At 36.1% G+C, this 19,366-nt stretch overlaps 1 protein-coding gene across 3 annotated transcripts in view; it reads left to right on the top strand.

The window, feature by feature from the left end:
• The window catches only part of TEX14 (testis expressed 14, intercellular bridge forming factor), a 3,435,352-nt gene that overhangs the window by 1,869,871 nt on the left and 1,546,115 nt on the right, over nucleotides 1–19,366 (top strand). For all 3 annotated transcript variants that reach the window (XM_044054283.1, XM_044054282.1, XM_044054281.1), the window contains one exon: nucleotides 14,697–14,764. In XM_044054283.1, the coding sequence (XP_043910218.1) occupies nucleotides 14,697–14,764 (68 nt within the window). The remainder of the gene's footprint in view (nucleotides 1–14,696; nucleotides 14,765–19,366) is intronic.

Here is a 19,366-nt window from a genome sequence, read left to right on the forward strand (position 1 = left end):
TATTAAGGGAAGTTAACTTTAATCTAAACCACATTTTTTGTGTGAGAGAAAAACTCATTTGAAGTTTAGAAATAGGTAAAAGTGTGAAAAGCTGTTTAAAACTTGTAGCAAAAATGTGAATTTTAACAAGCTACACAGAACAAGTAATAATTTTTTTTCTGCAGAAATGCGAAAGAGCTTTGAAAAGTGAAATTTATTTGTACACAGACACTGAGACAGACATACATGCAGATTGTCAGATGAAGACACACACACTCTTAAACATGCACACAACTCCTTACATTGCTAATTCCTATCAAAATCATGTAGAGTTAGAACCTTTATGATTGTATAAGCAGCTTCTTTGAATATCTAAAAACTGCATTTGGAGAAATTGTTTGCATTTTAAACTTTGACCCATCATAAAGTAAAGGATCATGACTTATTTACTTAATACAGAAAGGGGAGTTGTGTAAGTGGGGTGTACTAAGTATTCACCAGTACTGACTTTTTTCCTGGACATCTTATAGAGTTGTTAAAATGATGTGCACTTGATCTAGCCAGTCTGTGCTTTGCTTTCTTATCTGAAGGTTTCTTGGATTTTAGCAAGCCTTGGGGCATTGAATAAAATCTCTACTTGGACTTGTAAATAAGAAAAGAAACAACTTGCTGACCAGAGTCAGTGATATATTTTACCAGTCTTTTGCAGCTGCTAAGAGGTCATAGAACTCACAGGTAGATAGATTACAGCTATGTTCATGTATACAGTCCATTTCTTGAAAATGTTCACTTGATATTTCTCTGTGTAGTTGTGTATTTGTTTATGTTCTAATTTTAAACTGTATTGTTTAACTTCTTTTAAGTCTAGAAGTTTATTATTCTATCTCGTAAGATTGTGGCTGTCTGCCTATTGTATAGAAAGGTAATTTGCAGAAAGCTGGTGAATTGTAACTGTTGACATTTGCCTTTTGAGAAGCATTGCCTAGGTATAGGTATCATTAGTTAATAGTATGGTGGAGTCATTCTAAAAGTGTACAATAATTATGAACCTGGAGCTGCTTCTCTTCATAACTGTTCTTATGCTTTTCACTGTTTTTTTAAAACACCTTTAATGTGTTATCACTTGTGACAGAGGCACATTTACTTTTATTTAAAAGTAATCAAACTGTATTAACAAGTTAAAATTAAGAAGCATTATGCATCAGATATATTGCTATACATCATATAATTTAAGTAACATTACATAACTTATTCAATTCCTGCCCCTTTTTTTAAACAAGAAACATCTGTATTAAACCATCACTTACAAAATAAGCAATCATACATTTATATCAATGAAAACAAACCACAGTGACACAATCCTATGTGCAAGCATTTTACGTTACAAACCATACTGATACACTTCCCAGTTGCAGACATTATACATCACTTATAATCTACCCAGTCATCTTCAGTCAAACATTATATAGCTCATATAAGTCCTGCCTTCTTTTAAACCTCATTCCTCTTCTGTATGTATTGTTCCCACAATTCCCATTTTTTCCTGTGTAGTTTGCTCCTACCTTTTTCTAAAGATCTCAATTCCAGTTGTTTTATCTCTGTTACTATATTCACTGCTTCTAATATAGTTGGTTTAGATTTTGATTTCCATTTTCTAGTAATTGCTTTTTTGGCAGCCACCGTAATTAGAGACAGCAAGGCCTTACCATGTCTAGGCAATTCCAATTCTGTATCATAGCTCAGAAGAATCATGTCCCTCATCACACCAGTCTGCCTACCCAGTATCTCCGACGGTGCATCCCACAGGGAATCCTTAAAGTCCACCAACTCACTGCACTCCCAGAAAATATGTTCCCATTTACCTCTTTCTTCCCCATCACACCTCCAACATTTGGTATCTACCTGATGAAAAATTCTCTGGAGTCTATTTGCGGTATAAAAATATCTATGTAAACATTTGCAAGCAAAAATCTAGATTTTGTTGAATATTTGGGAGACATGCATATATCCTCCCATTGTTCCTTTGTGAATTGCTTATCTAATCTCTCTTTGTGAATTGCTTATCTCTCTTCCCAATCCTTTCTAACCTCCTTTGATTGATTCTTATCGTTATCATGCAATATTTTATATGCTGTACTAATTACTCCTTTTTAATGGCAGCTTGTGTTCTAGATTCTACTAAAACCTCTACCAGTGGTGGTCTTTCGTTTAGGACCCCCCCATTTCCTTCTCTTTGCCTATACTCTGATATCAATTGTAATAAATCCAATACGCAGTTTGAATGACAATAAAACACTCAATATTTATTAAAACAAAAAACAACCGGTAAGCGCTTTCATTCACAAAGATCTTCTTCATACCTGGTTGTCACACATACAAAATTCACATTTATAGTTTGTTCAAGTCACATGACCTAAACCATTAGCATTGTTTTAACCCTTTCTTACATAACACTGCATTAAAGTTTTCAATATCATTCATACTTGGATCTGCACCTGTGTTTAGCCTCACTTGCTAAGCATATTCTTTCCAGTTTAAATCACCTTCTGCATCCCATCTCGTCTGCATTTAAAACTTGGTCAATAACAGTAAAACTAAAACCCACTTTAACTCTGTTTTGACAGTTAACAACATGTCTTGCTAGGGCATTAGTTACAGCCAGTTTTTCAACTGCCCTTTGGTGCTCATAAGTTCTGCGATGGAAGCTACGTATAGTTCTTCCTATGTAAAATTCATTGCAAGAATTACATAATACTAGATACACAATTAATTTAGACTTGCAATTGTAATTCCCCTTGATATTAATAGTAAAGTCCCAAGCCTTTACTACTATTTTGTTCCCCAGTACCAAAAACTTACAATAACTGCAGTCTTTACATCTTGACATCCCATTATAAGCAATAGGAGTATTAAATTTTTTGGTTTCTAAAAAATCCTTAAGACTTTTCCCTCTTTTTGTGACAAAAGTAAGACTCTCATATAAAAAAGCACCTAACTCTTGGAAATTCTTCAAAAATTTCCAATTATTTGTGATGATCTCCTTAATACTGTACATATCTACTGAATTTTCCAATGTACAACTCAGATTATAATCTACTCTTTCATTATTTCTTTCAACATCCTTTATTGTCCCTTTCTTCATCACAACTTTAATTTTATCTATTGCTTCACTTATTACCCCAATAGGGTGTAACCCCTGATTAAAAACTTTTTTCTTAACATCTCACATTCTTCCAAAAAATACTCAACTTCGTCAGTGGTCTATTTATTCTATCAAGCTGACCAAACACAATATTATTTTTCAAGCTCACACTATGTAGACTGCTATATTCCAAGTAGCTGTTACTCTGGACATCTTTTTTAAAATTTTTATCCAAGATTCCCCCCTTTCTTGTACACCGTAAGATCCATGTAATTCACACTAATTCTACTTCTATTAAAAGAAAACTTTAAATAGCTTGTAACAGAATTTAAATATTCACATAATTTCAACAATTCGACTCAGAACCTTCCCATAAAATAAACAAATCATCAGTAAAGCGTTTGTAAAAAATAAATATTGCTAGCAAATGTAGAATTAAAAATAAATTCTCTTTCCCAACTAGTCATGAACAAATTGACATAGCACAGGCCCATAGCTGTCCCCCATAGCCTCACCTTTATTTTGTTTAAAAAATCTATTATCGATGCTAAAAAAAATTGTAAGACAATATTACATCTCTCTGATATCAATCCTTGATAGGGAAGGCAATTTCTAACCTGCAGTCCAAATAAATTATTGGCATCTTTACATTCAGTCACCTTTCCTTTTCTAGTTATTTGCTCCCAATACCTTGGTTCCTTTGCCAGTTTTCTCCAGTAAATTCCAGCCCCTTCTTGCATATTGTCTGTATCCCTAATTGCAGTCATTCCTATAGTCAGAATCTCCTTTCTCCATTCCCGTGTTGGCTTAGTTTTTAGAATACTTTCTGCTACTTTATGGATGTAATATTCTGTATGATTATTGTTATTCTCCTTAAAGGCCTGCATCCAAAATCCTAGTCTCTCCTTGTTTCTTGAGCTTCCCCCCATTTCAACATCATCCCTTAATACTTTGAATTATAGTTTTCTGCTTGTGCTGTATATATGAGTCTTAATTGTGTAGCTCTGAAATACCCCTTCAAATTGGGTAATTCCTGTCTGCCCTGTTCTACTGGAAGAATCAGCTTATCCCACTTGACTCTTGCCATCTTCCCCTCCCAGATAAAGTGCTTCAGCTCTGTATTAATTGCTATCCACAACTTTTCATTTGGTTGATAAAATATACCTGACCTGTGTATAAGATATAAGACTAAAGAGGCTAAAACATTTTGACTGCTTGTATCTTACTATCCATATCCAAATAACAAAGCTTCCATTTTCTCACTTTTTGTATTATCTTTTGTTTAGTCTTTTTCCACAAATCCTTAGCTGCCATACCAGAATAATTTTAATCCAAGCTCCGAAATAACATTTTATCACGTCCCCATAAATAAGGATATTGCTGAACCTTTTCATATGTGAGTACATAATTTACTACTGCTGCCTTTGTTTTAGCTTCATTAATTTTGTATCCCAAAACTGTCTCAAAATATTGCACAACACTGTAACATCCCATTCTGCTTTTGTTATATATATATATATATATATATATATATATATATATATATATATATATATATAATCTGCAAATAGAGCCAGCTTTTCTTGACTACCATACCAATTATATCCTTGAATTTCTGAGTCCCTTATTTTCTTTGCCACTGGTTCGAAATATAATGCAAATAACAATGGGAAAAGAGGGCACCCCTGTCTGGTTCTTCTGCTCAAGTAGAATTTATCAGAAGGGACCCCACCTACTTTAATTTTCACCTCCAATCCCTCACATATCCTCCTAATCAACATTATCATTTTTTCAGGAAATGCAAATGCTTCCATTGCCCTGCTCATAAATTCACAGCATACTCTGTAAAATGCTTTCTCTGCCTGAATGAAGACCCACCAACAGCAATGGCATTTTCTTACATTCTGCTTCTTTTTAGATCATCAGTGTTCTGTTAATGTTGTCAAATGTTTGCCTCTCCTCCACAAAACCACATAGATCCACAGCTATCAATTTTGTCATTACTTTTGTCATTCCTTTAGCCATTATAGACATGATCACTTTATAATAATGGTGAAGAAGCTAGTATATTAGTGAAAGCACTTTTGTCTATTTGTTACTTGCACTTGGATTATTGATTAGTGAATAAATGCCTGGATTTTATTTCTGTTTTGTTCCTGCTGTGTCATTCTCCATTCCAACAAAGCGCCGTGTTTTGGTGCAGATACATACACATTTTCTTCTTTATAATCATAGTTTAGTATTGAAATGGGCTGATGTGAAGTTGGGTGTGATGGAGGTTTACCCTCTTTTGGTATTACAGCTACCACTGCTTTCTTCCAGGATGTTGGTACTTCTCCTCCTCTTAAAATACTGTTAAACAAAACCTTCTAGACCTTTATCATTTTTTTCCTCCTAGCTTCCAAACTTCCACAAGAATACCATCTATTCCTGGAGACTTTCCTGCAGATTGGTTATACATCACAATTTTTATCTCAGCTCCTGCTATCCTAACCATTAGTAATTGAACCTCATCTTCCTCTAACCCTGGCATGTGTAATTCTTCCATAGTCATTTCAATTTTTAACTTTTCTTGATTTCCATATTTCTCTGCTTTATACAGACTTTCGTAGAGTTTCCAAAATATTTCTAATACCTCTTACAGGATCTCTTGTTACGTCCATGTTATAGGCTCCTTAAGCTTGGCGACAGCCCTTTCTACTTTTTGTTGCTTGAGTCATTGTTCTAAAAGTTTTTGTACTCTAGTGTTGTTATCAGAAAACAGTTGCTTAACAGCAATCTTTATAAACTTTGGATTATTATTGAGGTAATCCCTTATTTTCTGCTTAGCATTCTGCAGTTGATCCTCCTCTTGTTTTATGAGATTCCCCTTATTCTGCAGTACTTTATCAGATGTCAGTCCCTCTAAATAATTCTTGTTACTTTTTACGCATAACTCCCTTTCTTTTATTTCCACCCTATTTTTAAACTCCAGCTTAATTTTATCCCAATCCCTAGCAATATTTTCATGAGAAATTTCTATCCTAACAGCTCCTGTATAATCTCCACTACCCACTCCTTAAATTTCTGTCTTTTCAGCAGATAAATGGGAAAGCACCGTTGTCTTATTTTAGTTTCATTACCCTGTGTTTTTATTTAGGTATTATTGGCAGATGATTTTAAATAGTTATTGGGTACATATCAAGACCTTCAATTAAATGCACATGTTCCTGTGAAATGCAAATTATGTCTAGTTTAGCCCAGTTTTTATATTTTAGGCTGTTATAAATTCACTCTGAACTTTTATTACTGATTTCACATGTTGCTTGCTGAATATTTTAATAAATTTCTTCAAAAATCTACCTTCTTTTGTTATATTTTCCCTTCTGGGCCACATAGACATATCTTCACTGCTTCAAATCACATTCCACTCCCCACCTATAAGTAAAATTACTTGCTGAAAACTGATTATTTCTCCCAGAATTTTCTAAAGCTCCATTATAGCAGTTTTAGGTGGACTATAAGTACATGCCAGTATAATCCTCCTCCCTTGCCAGTAGCCCCTTATTAGTACAAATCTGGCGGTATTATCTTTTTTATCCTCTTCTATCACTACTGGAGCTCCTCTTGCAATTAATATAAGTACTTCTCTTTTCCTTTGTCCAGGTATTTTGCCGAATAACCATCCTGAAGCCCTCTCTTTATCAAATTCACATGTTCAGTTCTTTCTAAGTGTATCTTGTGTAACAGCTATTTGCAATCTACATTTTTAATATAGTTCACTACTGTTTCTTTTTTGTATTTATCTGTGAGACAACAGACAGTTAAAGGCATTACAAAGAGCATCATTGCATTAAAAAGTTATTATTCCCACCTTATATGTGTAACACCTTTTTTTGTTAAATGTCTAGTTCCAGCTTTTGTGTTACATGCGTGTGTATACTGTTTGGCAGGTTGAACTTTTATATGGTTGTTTCTTGTCATTTCCGTTTGAGCCTATGTCACATCTTACAAAAGTTTTTGTTTTATTGAAAGCCCTCAAACAAAAAAAATACCCCCTAAAAAAACCTATTAACTTAATACTAACAGACAAAACTATGTACATCTTCAAATATAGGAGTTTTTCACTCCTAAAATGAACAAAAGTCCCAAGTTGACAGTCACACTGACAGACTTGAGTCAACCTAAATGAAGGGCTATGCATGATAAAATGCTTGGTGCAGCCTGTGCGTCTAATTACTAATTGATATTGTCTTAGCTTTGTAACTCTCCCAGCTGGGAAAACTGCTGAATGCATTCAGAGAACATTATGTTCTAGCTAGTGTCTCTTTTTTTTCCCTCAGCCAATCACTCTCCACCAAACTGTAGCCAATTTCTCTTTATCAGATTGTCTCCATGGAGACATGAGAACCAGGCAGCCAGTTTCTCACTATCAGATTGTCTCCATGGAATCATGAAGACCAGCTGCAAAATTGCTAAGCTCACGTGTATTTGCTAAAAAAAATACTCATAATATTCAATATTCTTTTTCATTTACTTGCTGTGTCTTAAAATGTGTTACCAAATCAATTTAAAGTCTTTAATCCAGTCAGTCCCCTATTCAAGAATGAGTAAAAGCATGTTAATTTTTCACTTGTCATGCTTTTTTAACGAGGCTTTTTTTCTTTTACATTGCATTGTCTGTATTTCTTAAAACTGAACAAGAAGAAAGAGAGGAAGGGAGAAAGAAAAGAAAGAAGAACAGCAGAACCTGTTTACAATCCCTATTATACTTAAAAATAACTGAGAAAACTTTACTTTATAGAATGTAAGGAAAACCACCCACCACAAAAGTAGTACTAGTAAAGAAAAAAAAATCTTTACTTAAAGTTAACTTTCTCCCTCCTCTTCCCAACATGAAGTACAGCAAATTCTGAAAAAGTCCAATATTTCCAGATTTTCTTCTGCCATGTAAATAATGTGGGAAGAAATAGCCAGGGAATTGTTATGGCTAGGCTTGTATAGGCCCTAGGGCTGATAGCCTAGTACCAACCTATGAACCTATAATTATTGCATTGTAAGCCCACATTAAGTTACTGGTTTTATTCCTGTTCATCTCTGTGCCCCAAATCCTGTCTGTGCTTCATTTCCAGCATACTCTGGATTCTTCTAGTCAACTCTCTTGTTTCCATCCTTCTCTCCAACATTTTCCATTTAAACATTGGATAAGGTTTCACAGCTGGAGTCTCTCTGTGGTCTTTATTACTAGAAGATCAAGAAGCAGAATCTCTTTCAGTTTTACAGCTTACATTTTGTTGGACAAAATATTGTATTTCCTCCTTAGCATGTACTTCATCAAAAAACGATTTTGTCCCTCCAAGGAAGAATACCTTTAAGGCAGCTGGGTACAGCAGTTTGAATCTCAGACCTGCAGCTCGACAGTCGCTGCATAGTGGAATACATTTTCTCCTTTTCTGTATGGTGTACATTGAGTAATCATTCTCTACAAACACTCTGTTTTCTCCCACTTTTAGTACTTTTAGTCTTTCTGCCATGGTTTTTACAGAATCAACTCTTTGTGCTTTTAGGATTGCATCTTTAGTATTAAAGGTCTAGGTTGCTTTCTCATAGCCAGGTTTGGAGCATACACATGATGTGCCCTTTCAATTTACTACTCCTGTTGTGGAATACCAGTCCAGTTGCTTATTTGTGCTTTCATAAAATGAATGCAGTCTGTTCCTTCCAGCATCTCTGGTATAGCTGAAAATCTCCAGTTTTCCCTATGTGCTCTCTCCTCTAAGTGTATTAATTTTTCAAACATCTCTTCCTGAACAGTCTCATATTCAGCCAGCCTTTTCTTCATTTCAAGCTCTGGGTTTTGTAGCTTTATCACGTCATCTGAATATGTGTTTAAAGGTTCTTCCATTTTTTGCAGCCTTTTTGTTGTTTGTGTTGATGTACTCCATCAGTGTTTCTTTTATTTTAACCAGGTCTGTGTGCAGTTGTATTATATCTTCCTGTAGGTTACTGGAATTCATGTCTGGAGATTGCATTACTTTTTTGCCGAACAGCTGCAGAACTTTCCCCATTGAGTGTTTCTTCCTCTCTTTTGTAGCGGAGGTTTTCTAGGTCCTCTGTATTTCTTTTTTCGTGGCATCCAGGCAGTACACTTACTAGCCAGTTACTGAAAGTTACCCATAAACACAAGTTTGCTGGGCTCTGCTAAGTTTCTGTTTTCACACTGGGAACATACCTCTCAACTGTACCGAATTTCTCCGTAAACACCAGTTTTGAGGGCAAAACATTGGGGTGCCGCGAATTCCCACTTGGCCCCTTTAATTTTCGGATTTCCTGGGGGGAGTTTTTTTGAAAGTTTTACTCCTAATGTCATCACGTGCAGGGCATGATCGATAATGTCAGCATCTGCTGGCCGGTTTGTGGTCAGGCAAGTGGACAGCACGTCTTTCTTCCCCGGCTCCTCCTCCAGGTAAAAAATGTTATGTAAACTAAACTTATATGTGCGTGGCTGCATGGGAGAGAAACACTTATTTTACTTAACAGCTGCAGGCTTCCACCTTCTGGGGGGTGGCCTAATGGTTAAGGTGTTTGCCTTACAAACACAAGGTGCAGGGTTTGAGTCTCACAAGGGATAATTGGCTATGCTTAAAATGGCTTGCAAGGGCAGTTAGCTTAGTACTAACCTATGAACCTATATGTGCGTGCGAGAGAATTAACAGCTGCAGGCGTCCTCTTCCTCCTAAACTTATATGTGCATGATGCGAAAAAATTAAGACCTGCAGGCTTTTAGAGAAACAGCAGTAGAACACATTTACTTAACACCAGGCATTTGTGTGTGATAGAGAAACGACAGGAGTGTGATTCATAGGTGCTTAACAGCTGCAGGCTGCAGCCAGTACTTTTGAGAAATGGCAACTTAACTGTAAGTGCTTTCTGCTTTTACTTAATGGCAGGAATTACTTCACTGGTGGGTGTGTGGAGAAACTGTGCTTAACTTATTTACATTGAGAAACGGCAGGAGAAACTACTTTAACAACTGTGATTAATGTGCTTTGACTTAATGACAGGCAGTACTTTCGGAAATGGATCAATGCTGTGTGTGTGTGCCTGTGTGAGAGAATTAATGGCAGCAAGCTTCCTCCTCCTCAATTTATATGTGCATGCAAGAGAATTAACGGCTGCAGGGTTTTAGGGAAACAGCAGTAGAAACACTTTTACTTAGCAGAAATGGCAGGAGTGTGATTCATAACAGCTGCAGTCAGTACTTTTGAGAAATGGCAACTTAACTGTAAGTGCTTTCACTTAATGGCAGGAAATGCTTTACAGGTGGGTCTGTGGAGACACTATGCTTAACTTATTTACTTTGAGAAACGGCAGGAGAAACTACTGGTTTAACAACTCAGTTGCAGACAGTACTTTTGAGAAACCGACAACTTAACTGTCAGAAATTACTGTGCAGGTTTTGTGTGTGTGTGTGTGTGTGTGTGTGTGTGTGTGTGTGTGTGTGTGTGTGTGTGTGTGTGTGTGTGTGTGAGAGAGAAGAGAATTAATGGTTGCAGAAACTGCAACTTAACTGTGAGTGCTTTCGCTCAATGGCAATAATTACTTTACAGGTGGGTGTGTGGAAACACTGTGCTTAACATATTTACTTTGAGAAACTACTGCTTTAACAACTGTGATTAGTGCTTAACGTATTTACTTTGAGAAAATACCACTTTAACAAGTGTGTGTGCATTTACTTTTAGAAAGTACTGCTTTAATAAAAGAGTGTGTGTGTGTGTGTGTGTGTGTGTGTGTGTGTGTGTGTGTGTGTGTGTGTGTGTGTGTCTGTGTGAGAAAATGCCCCAGTTAGATATAACTGATGGTTACAGTTACTCAGAAACAAACCCTGTACCTTAGGTACAAGGAGCAAGAGCCTAAATTCACTACTCATGCCACCACTTGTGATTCAAAGAGTTCACCATAGTTCTCAACTGTCCAGAGTTTTACAGAATGTGTGGAATGTTTTGCTCATACGTTTGGTCTGTTCCTCTTTAAATTTGTGGTTTTCTGGCAAATCAGTGAGAATTGAATTCACTAAATAATAATAGCCATTTACGTTTCAGTCTTCCTATCTTTCAGGAAAAGCATGGTAACACAAAGCATTTTATTCTAACAACTTTTCTAAGATTATGCAAGCAATGTTTAAAATATGTCCCTGGTTTTGTGATTGTAGCCCCCCCAATAAATGTTGGCTTTTTCCAGATTTCTTGTGCTGCATAGTTCTTTAGGGGGAAAGAAGTTTAGTGCTGCTTCTACCTGTTGTGCTACTAGCAGCACTGCTTATGTCAGGTCTGTTTGTGCTGTTAGTAGCACAACAGGTAGAATACTTGCTTTTTGATGCAGAAGGCTGTCACTGCTTATGTCAAATCTGTTTGTGTTGTTATTAGCACAACAGGTAGAATACTTGGCTTTGATGCAGAAGGCTGTCACTGCTTATGTCAAGTCTGTTTGTGTTAGTAGCACAACAGTATGAATACTTGCTTTTGATGCAGAAGGCTGTGAGTTCTACTCCCACAGTATGTAGATGGATTGCTGATACTGTACTGTGTTGTACTTTTAAAGGGGGTGGATGCTGCAGTCCTGAGAATGTCATTTTTGTCTGAGATACCTAGTAATTATGAACCTGTTATCAGTTTGACATCCATTCCCTATTACAATATTACTAGCTTATCATTTATTTAATGTAACATGGGCAATTTATTCCTCAAGGACAACATGCACTTTATTTGTAGATGAAACAATGAAATATTAAGTTGTTTGCTAGCAGCAACTTCTTCATTAGTTACAGATCTTACAGATCTCTTTAATGTGAAATTATTTAGATGACTTTTAGTTCTGCAGAGATTGTGCATATTTACTGATACTGGTGGAGTGTAGAAATTTGAGTAGACTTTTATGATGGAAATGTTCTGAATTGGGCAGTTTTGTCATTATTGGTTCATGCATTTTGTTTCACTGCTTACTGGAAAAATGTTCAAAACAATAAATTAAAAATGCGCTCTAACAAGTGTGCTATATTATACAAGGAAAGTAATTTAATACAGTCAGAAAGGTGTATCAAAGAACACATGTAGGGGCCTATGATATGAAAATAGCCCGAAGGTAATCTTTATCCTCCACTGGCCAGATGCATTTTCTTTGAATGTTCGTTTCAATGCTGTTTCAATGAATGTCCGTTTCAAGGGAAGAGAAGTTTTAATGCTAAGTCTATTTTCATTGTAAGACTGTATTGCTTTGTTTAGCAGATGTCTGTTAGTGTTTGTGCTGTAAAATGTAAAATAAAAGTTTTAAATGAAATCCAAATAATCATTGTAGAAGTAAAGCAGTACACACATCACAATGTTTGCCAAATAATAGGACATTAGAATGGTTACGGGGGGGGTATGTATGGGGGGCCCCATTCGACCATTAATTTGTGAGGGGGAAAGGGCGGCAAACTCAAAGACAGTCCCAGGTGGCACAATCTCAAGCTGTACCACTGATCAGTAGGCTGTGGATAATGACTTTTGGAGGTATTAGCAAACTATAATATCCTTTTGCTAAGATTCGAATATTGCATACCATTAAATGCCCTACTTTTACCACAAAACCTACATACTGCAACTCACCAAAACAAAATCCTAATGTTCATGTTCTCCATTCCCAGTGAACATCATTGCTACACATTAAAAAAATGGTTACCATTTACTACAGGGTCTGGGCTGGGGCCATATTTTGGTTGTCTGTTCTTCAATTTGAGTTTGAAAGTTGGTATCCCACAATTCCACTGGAGTGGGTGGGGTTACATTTACATAGTTATGTATGCAAATTTATGCTACTCAGCATGCAGATTTGTGCCCATTTTCTGTGGTCGTTTGTCCGGTTTTCTGATATTTCCAGGTTGAGAGGTATGACTGGGATAGCTAGAATTAAGCTGTTACTCAATGTGCATCCATCTTGGTAGTTCATACACTCTTCAGTGTTAAGGTATTTGAGTGTCTCTGGTTTGGTCATAACCCAAAGCAAGAGTGCTCATTGGTCAGGGTGGGAGTAATGCAGGATTTATACATTATTAGTGTAGGTTGAACTTGAGGGTAAAAACAAGTGATCAAGCAAAGCCAAATGTGGGTAAATCCTTCTTTACCTCCATATTGGACTACATTATTGTAATTGCACAATTACATAGCGACATTATTTGCGAAAGAAGTTACTTACTTTTTTAAATAATATCATTGTATGATGGCACTATAGGCTTCCTCTTCTGTCTCCTGGATGTAACATAGGAAGGATTTTCTGAAGCAAGGAGTTTGTCTTATTCTTTTTCTTTTCTTTTTTTACTACATGGGGTTGTGTTGTTCCGACTTTTCTGGCTGATAGTGCTGTTATTATTCCAACTGCTGAATTCTCCTTCAGCAAACAGACTTCTTCCTGGGAGGAATGCTTGATTTACAATATGCATGATGATTGCCCTGTCCAATCAGTATGCATATTTGTGAATATCAATAACTTTTCATTTTGTAATATTCCTTTGCTTTCATGTAGAGTAGTTCTGCAACTCCCATCCTTAGAATTATCATATTCTGGATAGTTGCAGCTCAGCTGTTTGTTTGATTGAAATGAAATAAGTAATGTCCACAGCAATTAAATTTCAACCTCCCGTTCCTATCTGCTCTTTCTGGAAAAAGAGACTACTTTTCAGACTAAGATCATAAGTTTCGTATCCCAGAATGCACTTACAGAACTGTGATGATGCATTTAGCAATGCATGCAAGCTCTTTCTTGCAGTATTTGGATGTAATCATCTTCACATGGTATAGAATGGACTGGGAAGATTTCTCCAAAATCATTGAAGGATTGCTGTTGTTGGGTGGCTTCAGAATAAGTGGCCATTAGAAGGCTGGATTGGGTATTTGGAAGAAAAAACAAATTAATGGAGAAAGTTTTTACATTATATATTTCAAGGTTGTGTAATGGCGAATCCCTGAATGTTAAGAGAGGTAAATGACCCAAATACTTCTGCAACTGCATAGAGATTTTCACTGGCAATATATTCTGCAGCTGCCCAACAACAGCAATTCGTATGTACTTATTTAAAGAAATAGTTATATGGAGAATGTATATTTTGATAGCTTGCATTTGTGAATTTCTTTGACTGTATATATGGAATATAAGTACTTTTGAGTAAATTATCTGCATTGCTATCCATATTACTATTTATAACAGAGAAACCTACATGCAGTTAATGAATTGTTACCTACCTAGTACTTTGTATTCCCTTTGCTTGTATGTGTTCATTTATTTTCCTGTTACATGTACTGTACAGATCACTTATTTTTGCAAGTTTGTGTATTTGTTCTGTTGTGGGTTAGACCTGAAAATGCGCTTTTGGGGTCAGATGTGATGATTAGAATTTTGTATATGTTAATTTTTGTAGCATTTCTGTTGTTAAGGAAACTCTTCTGCAAATTTACTTTGAAATTCCGTGTTGCTTTTACTGCAGTTTGAATGATGCTGTAGTTTGTTTTGCAGTACAGTTAATGTGTGAGTCATTATGATGGTATTGTTATGTATCAAACAGGTTACAGTCAAGCATTCCAAAAATCAGTTCCCAGACTTGGGCAAAGAAAATGAATTCTGTTTGGGCAGGTGAGTAAATCTTTTCAGAACCATTTTAAGTTGCTTCACTGAAAGTTCAGCTTAATTAGTCTGTTGGTATAGAACTGATTTCAGGATAGTGTAATAATGTTTTGAATCAGTAGGTAATATATTTCCATCTGACTGCTGAAGAGATACGTTCTGTTTAACTAGTCGTTTACCCATTTGTTGCCTGTGATGGCGGATGGAGAAGGTTTATAGGCTGATAACAAATACGCTTGTTGGGATGTGTATACTGACCTGTAAAGGCAGTGTTCGTTATAATTTAATCTTACCTTGATTCTTGCTTTCATACAAGGCAGACATTTTGTTTGCAGGTTGTATTTATCTCCCATAGAATATAGGCTATAAGTGATGGTGCAAGGTGGGCGAATTTCATAATCCTGTTTCAAAACATATGTTAGGAACCTGAGAGATACAGATTTAGAGAAGAAATTATTTGGCAAAGATCATTATAGCAGTTAATCATTACATTGGGGTAAATTGCCCTCTGTTTTCTTTATTCTGCCCAGATTTTTCCATTAATAAGCATGTTTCCTTCACAAAGCTGTTGCACTAGCTCCAAGGCTTTTATGTATGTGCTGTGTTGCTAATACCTTTTCTGTGTTCAGTTCTTCTTACCTTTTGAGAAACAGCTGGCCTCTTAATTTGTGCTTAAGAAAAAAATATTTTGCACTGTTTTGTGCCACCTTAATGCCATCATTTTAACATAAGAAACAAATTCCAGTCATCTTTTTTCTTCAGATGTCATAGTGAGATTATATATTGTAATCCGCCTCCACACGCACGCGCGTGCGCTCGCACACACACACACACACACACACACACACACACACACACACACACACACACACACACTCACCACGCATACACGTAATAAAAACCAGTATGCTTGTGATAGGCAGATTTCAACTAAGACATAACTCATCCTGTGTTGCTTAAAGGCAGAACATACACTTAAATCTTGTGACAATTGTCTCTGATTTAATAAAGTTACTAGGCTGAGACATTTATATCCTTCCTATGATCACTGTTGCAATACTACTAACAGTGGGATATCCTGCCAGGAACAGCAGTATATGTGGTCAGGCTAGCCAAACCTCAGTGTCTTTCTCTCACACTGTACATCCAATGCATGACCAAAGTGAACCAAGGCAGTAAGTAAAAGATGTATGGGTGAAAATTACCTCAGAACTTTTTCACCGCTAGTCTGAAGCAAGACCTTTACCAGTTCTACTTGCCTTGGGCAGATATGTATCCCAATTGGGGAAACTTAGTCTTCTTCTCTCTCTCTCTCTCTCTCTTTTTTTTAAACAAGAGACATATTTATTAAGTTATCAGTTATGACATAGGCAGTCGTATATTTATATGAATGAAAACAAACTATACTGACATAACTCCAGCTGCAAGCATTTTTACATCACAAACCATATTGATATAATCCTAGTTGCAAACATTATACATCACTTACAATCTAATCAGTCATTGTCAGTCAGACATTACATAGCTCATTCAAGTCCTACCTTCTTTTAAACTTCATTCCTCCCATGTATGTAGTGTTCCCACATTTCCCATTTTTTACTATGAAATTTGCTTCTTCACTTTTTAATGATCCCAATTCCAGTTGTTTTATCTCTGTTACTATATTCACTGCTACTGGTATGGTTGGTTTAGAATTTGATTTCCATTTTCTAGTAATTACTTTTTTGGCAGCCACCATAATTAGACTCCGTAAGGCCTTATTGTGTCTAGGCAATTCTGACTTTGTGTACATAGCTCAGAAAAATAATTTCCCTAGTTACTTCAATTTGCTCACCCAGTATCTCTGACAGAGCAGTCAGCAGGGAATCTTTAAAGTCTGCCAACTGATTACACTCCCAGAAAATATGTCCCCAATTACCTGTTTCTTCCCCATCACACCTCCAACATTTGCTGTCTACCTGAGGAAAAATTCTCTGGAGTCTATCTGGGGTATAAAATTATTCATGCAAACATTTCCAAGCAAAAATCTTAAATATTCTAGATTTTGTTGCATATTTGGGAAATATACATATATCCCCCATTGTTTCTTTGTGAATTGCTTATCCAGTCTCTCTTCCCAATACTTTCTAACCTCCTCTGATTGATTCTTATAGTTATCATGCAGTATTTTATATACTCTACTAATTATTCCTTTTTTAATGGCAGCTTTGTTCTAGATTCTACTAAAAACTTTACCATTGCTGGTCTTTCGTTGAGGACCCCATAGTTATCATGCAGTATTTTATATACTCTACTAATTATTCCTTTTTTAATGGCAGTTTCTGTTCTAGATTCTACTAAAAACTTTACCATTGCTGGTCTTTCGTTGAGGACCCCCCACCCCCATGGTTCTTTCTCTTTGCCTATACTCTGATGTTAATCCTTGATAGGGAAGGCAATTTCTAAGCTGCAGTCCAAATAAAGTCTTGGCATATTCCCAGTCTATTACCTTTCCCTCTCTAGTTATTTGCACCCAATACCTTGGTTCCTTTGCCAGTTTTCTCCAATAAATTCCAGACCCTTCTTGCTTGTTGTCTGTATCCCTAATTGCAGTCATCCCTATTGACATAATCTTCTTTCTCCATTTCCAGTTCTTAGAATACCCTTTGCTGCTTTATGAATATAATATTGTTTATGATTATTGTTATTCTCCTTAAAGATCTGCATCCAAAATCCCAGTCTCTCCTTGTTTCTTGAGCTTCCCCAATGTTTCATCATCATCCCTTTCCACTTTGAATTATAGGTTTCTGCTTGTGCTATGTACAGGAGCCTTAACTGTGCAGCTCTGAAATACCCCTTCAAATTGGGTAAACCCAATCCAACCTGTTCTAAAGGAAGAATCAGCTTATCCCACTTGATTCTTGCCGTCTTCCCCTCCCAGATAAAGTCTTTCAGCTCTTTATTAATTGCTATCCACAACTTATCCTCTGCTTGATAAAAATATAGCTGACCTGTGTATAAGACTAAAGGGACTAAAACATGTTAAGTGCTTGTATCTTATTATCCATATCCATATAACAGAGCTTGCATTTTCTCATTTTTTTGTATTATCTTTTGTTTAGTTTCTTCTCACATATCCTTAGCTGCCACACTAGAATATTTTTAATCCATACACCTAAATACTTCATTTTATCATGTCCCCATAAATATGGATTTGTGTGTGGGTAGATAATTTACCACTATTGCGTTTGTTTTAGCTTCATTAATTTTGTATCCTGAAAAGATCTGAAACTGTCTCAAAATATTCCACAGCCCTGTATGTCTTTTTTTAGTTTTGTCAGGTACAAAATACTATAATTTGCAAATAAAGCCAACTTTTCTTGACTACCATATCAATCATATCCTTGAATTTCTGAGTCCCTTATTTTCTTTGCCAGTGGTTCTAAATATAATATAAATAATAAAGGGGAAAGAGGACACCCCTGCCTGGTTCCTCTGCTCAAGCAGAATTTATCAGAGAGGACCCCACCCATTTTAATTAAAATTTTGCCACCAATCCCTCGTATATCCTTCTAATCAACCTTATATTTTTGTAAGGAAATGCAAATGCTTCCATTGCCCTGCTCATAAAGTCCCAGCTTACTCTGTCAAATGCTTTCCATGCATCAAGACCCACCAACAACAATGGTATTTCCTTACATTCTGCTTCCCTCTGGATCAAACACTTTATAATCCATCCATATTCAAACCCCCTTTTCCTATTTTGTACATGGGGTCGGGATGTCACTGTTTAGCATTGAAATGGGCCTGTATGAAGCTGGATCTGATGGATCATTAAGTATTACACCACTGCTGCCTTCTTTCAGTACGTTGGAACTTCTCCTCCTCTTAAAATACTGTTAAACAAAACCTTCCATATCTTTATCAATTTTTTTTCCTCCTAGCTTCTAAACTTCAACAGGAATACCACCTATTCCTGGGGACTTTCCTGTAGATTGATTATACATCACAATTTTTATCTTGTCTCTTCCTATCGTAACTGTTGAGCCTCATTTACCTCCAACACTGGCATATTTAATTCTTCCATAAACATTTCAATTTGTATATTTTCTTGATTCTCATATTTCTCTGCTTTATAAAGACTCTCATAGAATGTCCTAAATATTTCTAATACCTCTACAGGATCTCTTGTTACCTTCCTTGTTTTAGGCTCCCTAAGTTTGGTGACAGCCCTTTCTACTTTCTGTGCTTGAGTTGTTGTGCTAAATGTTTTTGTGCTGTAGTGTTATCATCAAAAACAGTTGCTTAACAGCAACCTTTCTAAACTTGTGCATATTATCGGGATGATCCCTTATTTTCTGTGTAGCATTCTTAGTTGATCCTACTCTTGTTCTGTGACATTCCCCCTATAGTTTAAAATTTGTCAGTCCCTCTAAATAATTATTGTTACTTCTTAACCATAGCTCCCTTTCTTTTATTTCCTTCCTATTTTTAAACTCTACCTTAATTTTATCCCACTCCCTTTTTCAGAATAAATATCTATCCTCTCTAACAGCTTCTGAATGATCTCCACTACCCATTCCTTAAATTCCTGTCTTTACAACAGATAGGTGGGAAAATGCCAATGTCTCA

Source organism: Protopterus annectens, chromosome 13.part0 (genome assembly GCF_019279795.1).
Source record: "Protopterus annectens isolate FY-2018-M chromosome 13.part0, PAN1.0, whole genome shotgun sequence".
In the NCBI taxonomy this organism is placed as follows: domain Eukaryota; kingdom Metazoa; phylum Chordata; order Ceratodontiformes; family Protopteridae; genus Protopterus; species Protopterus annectens.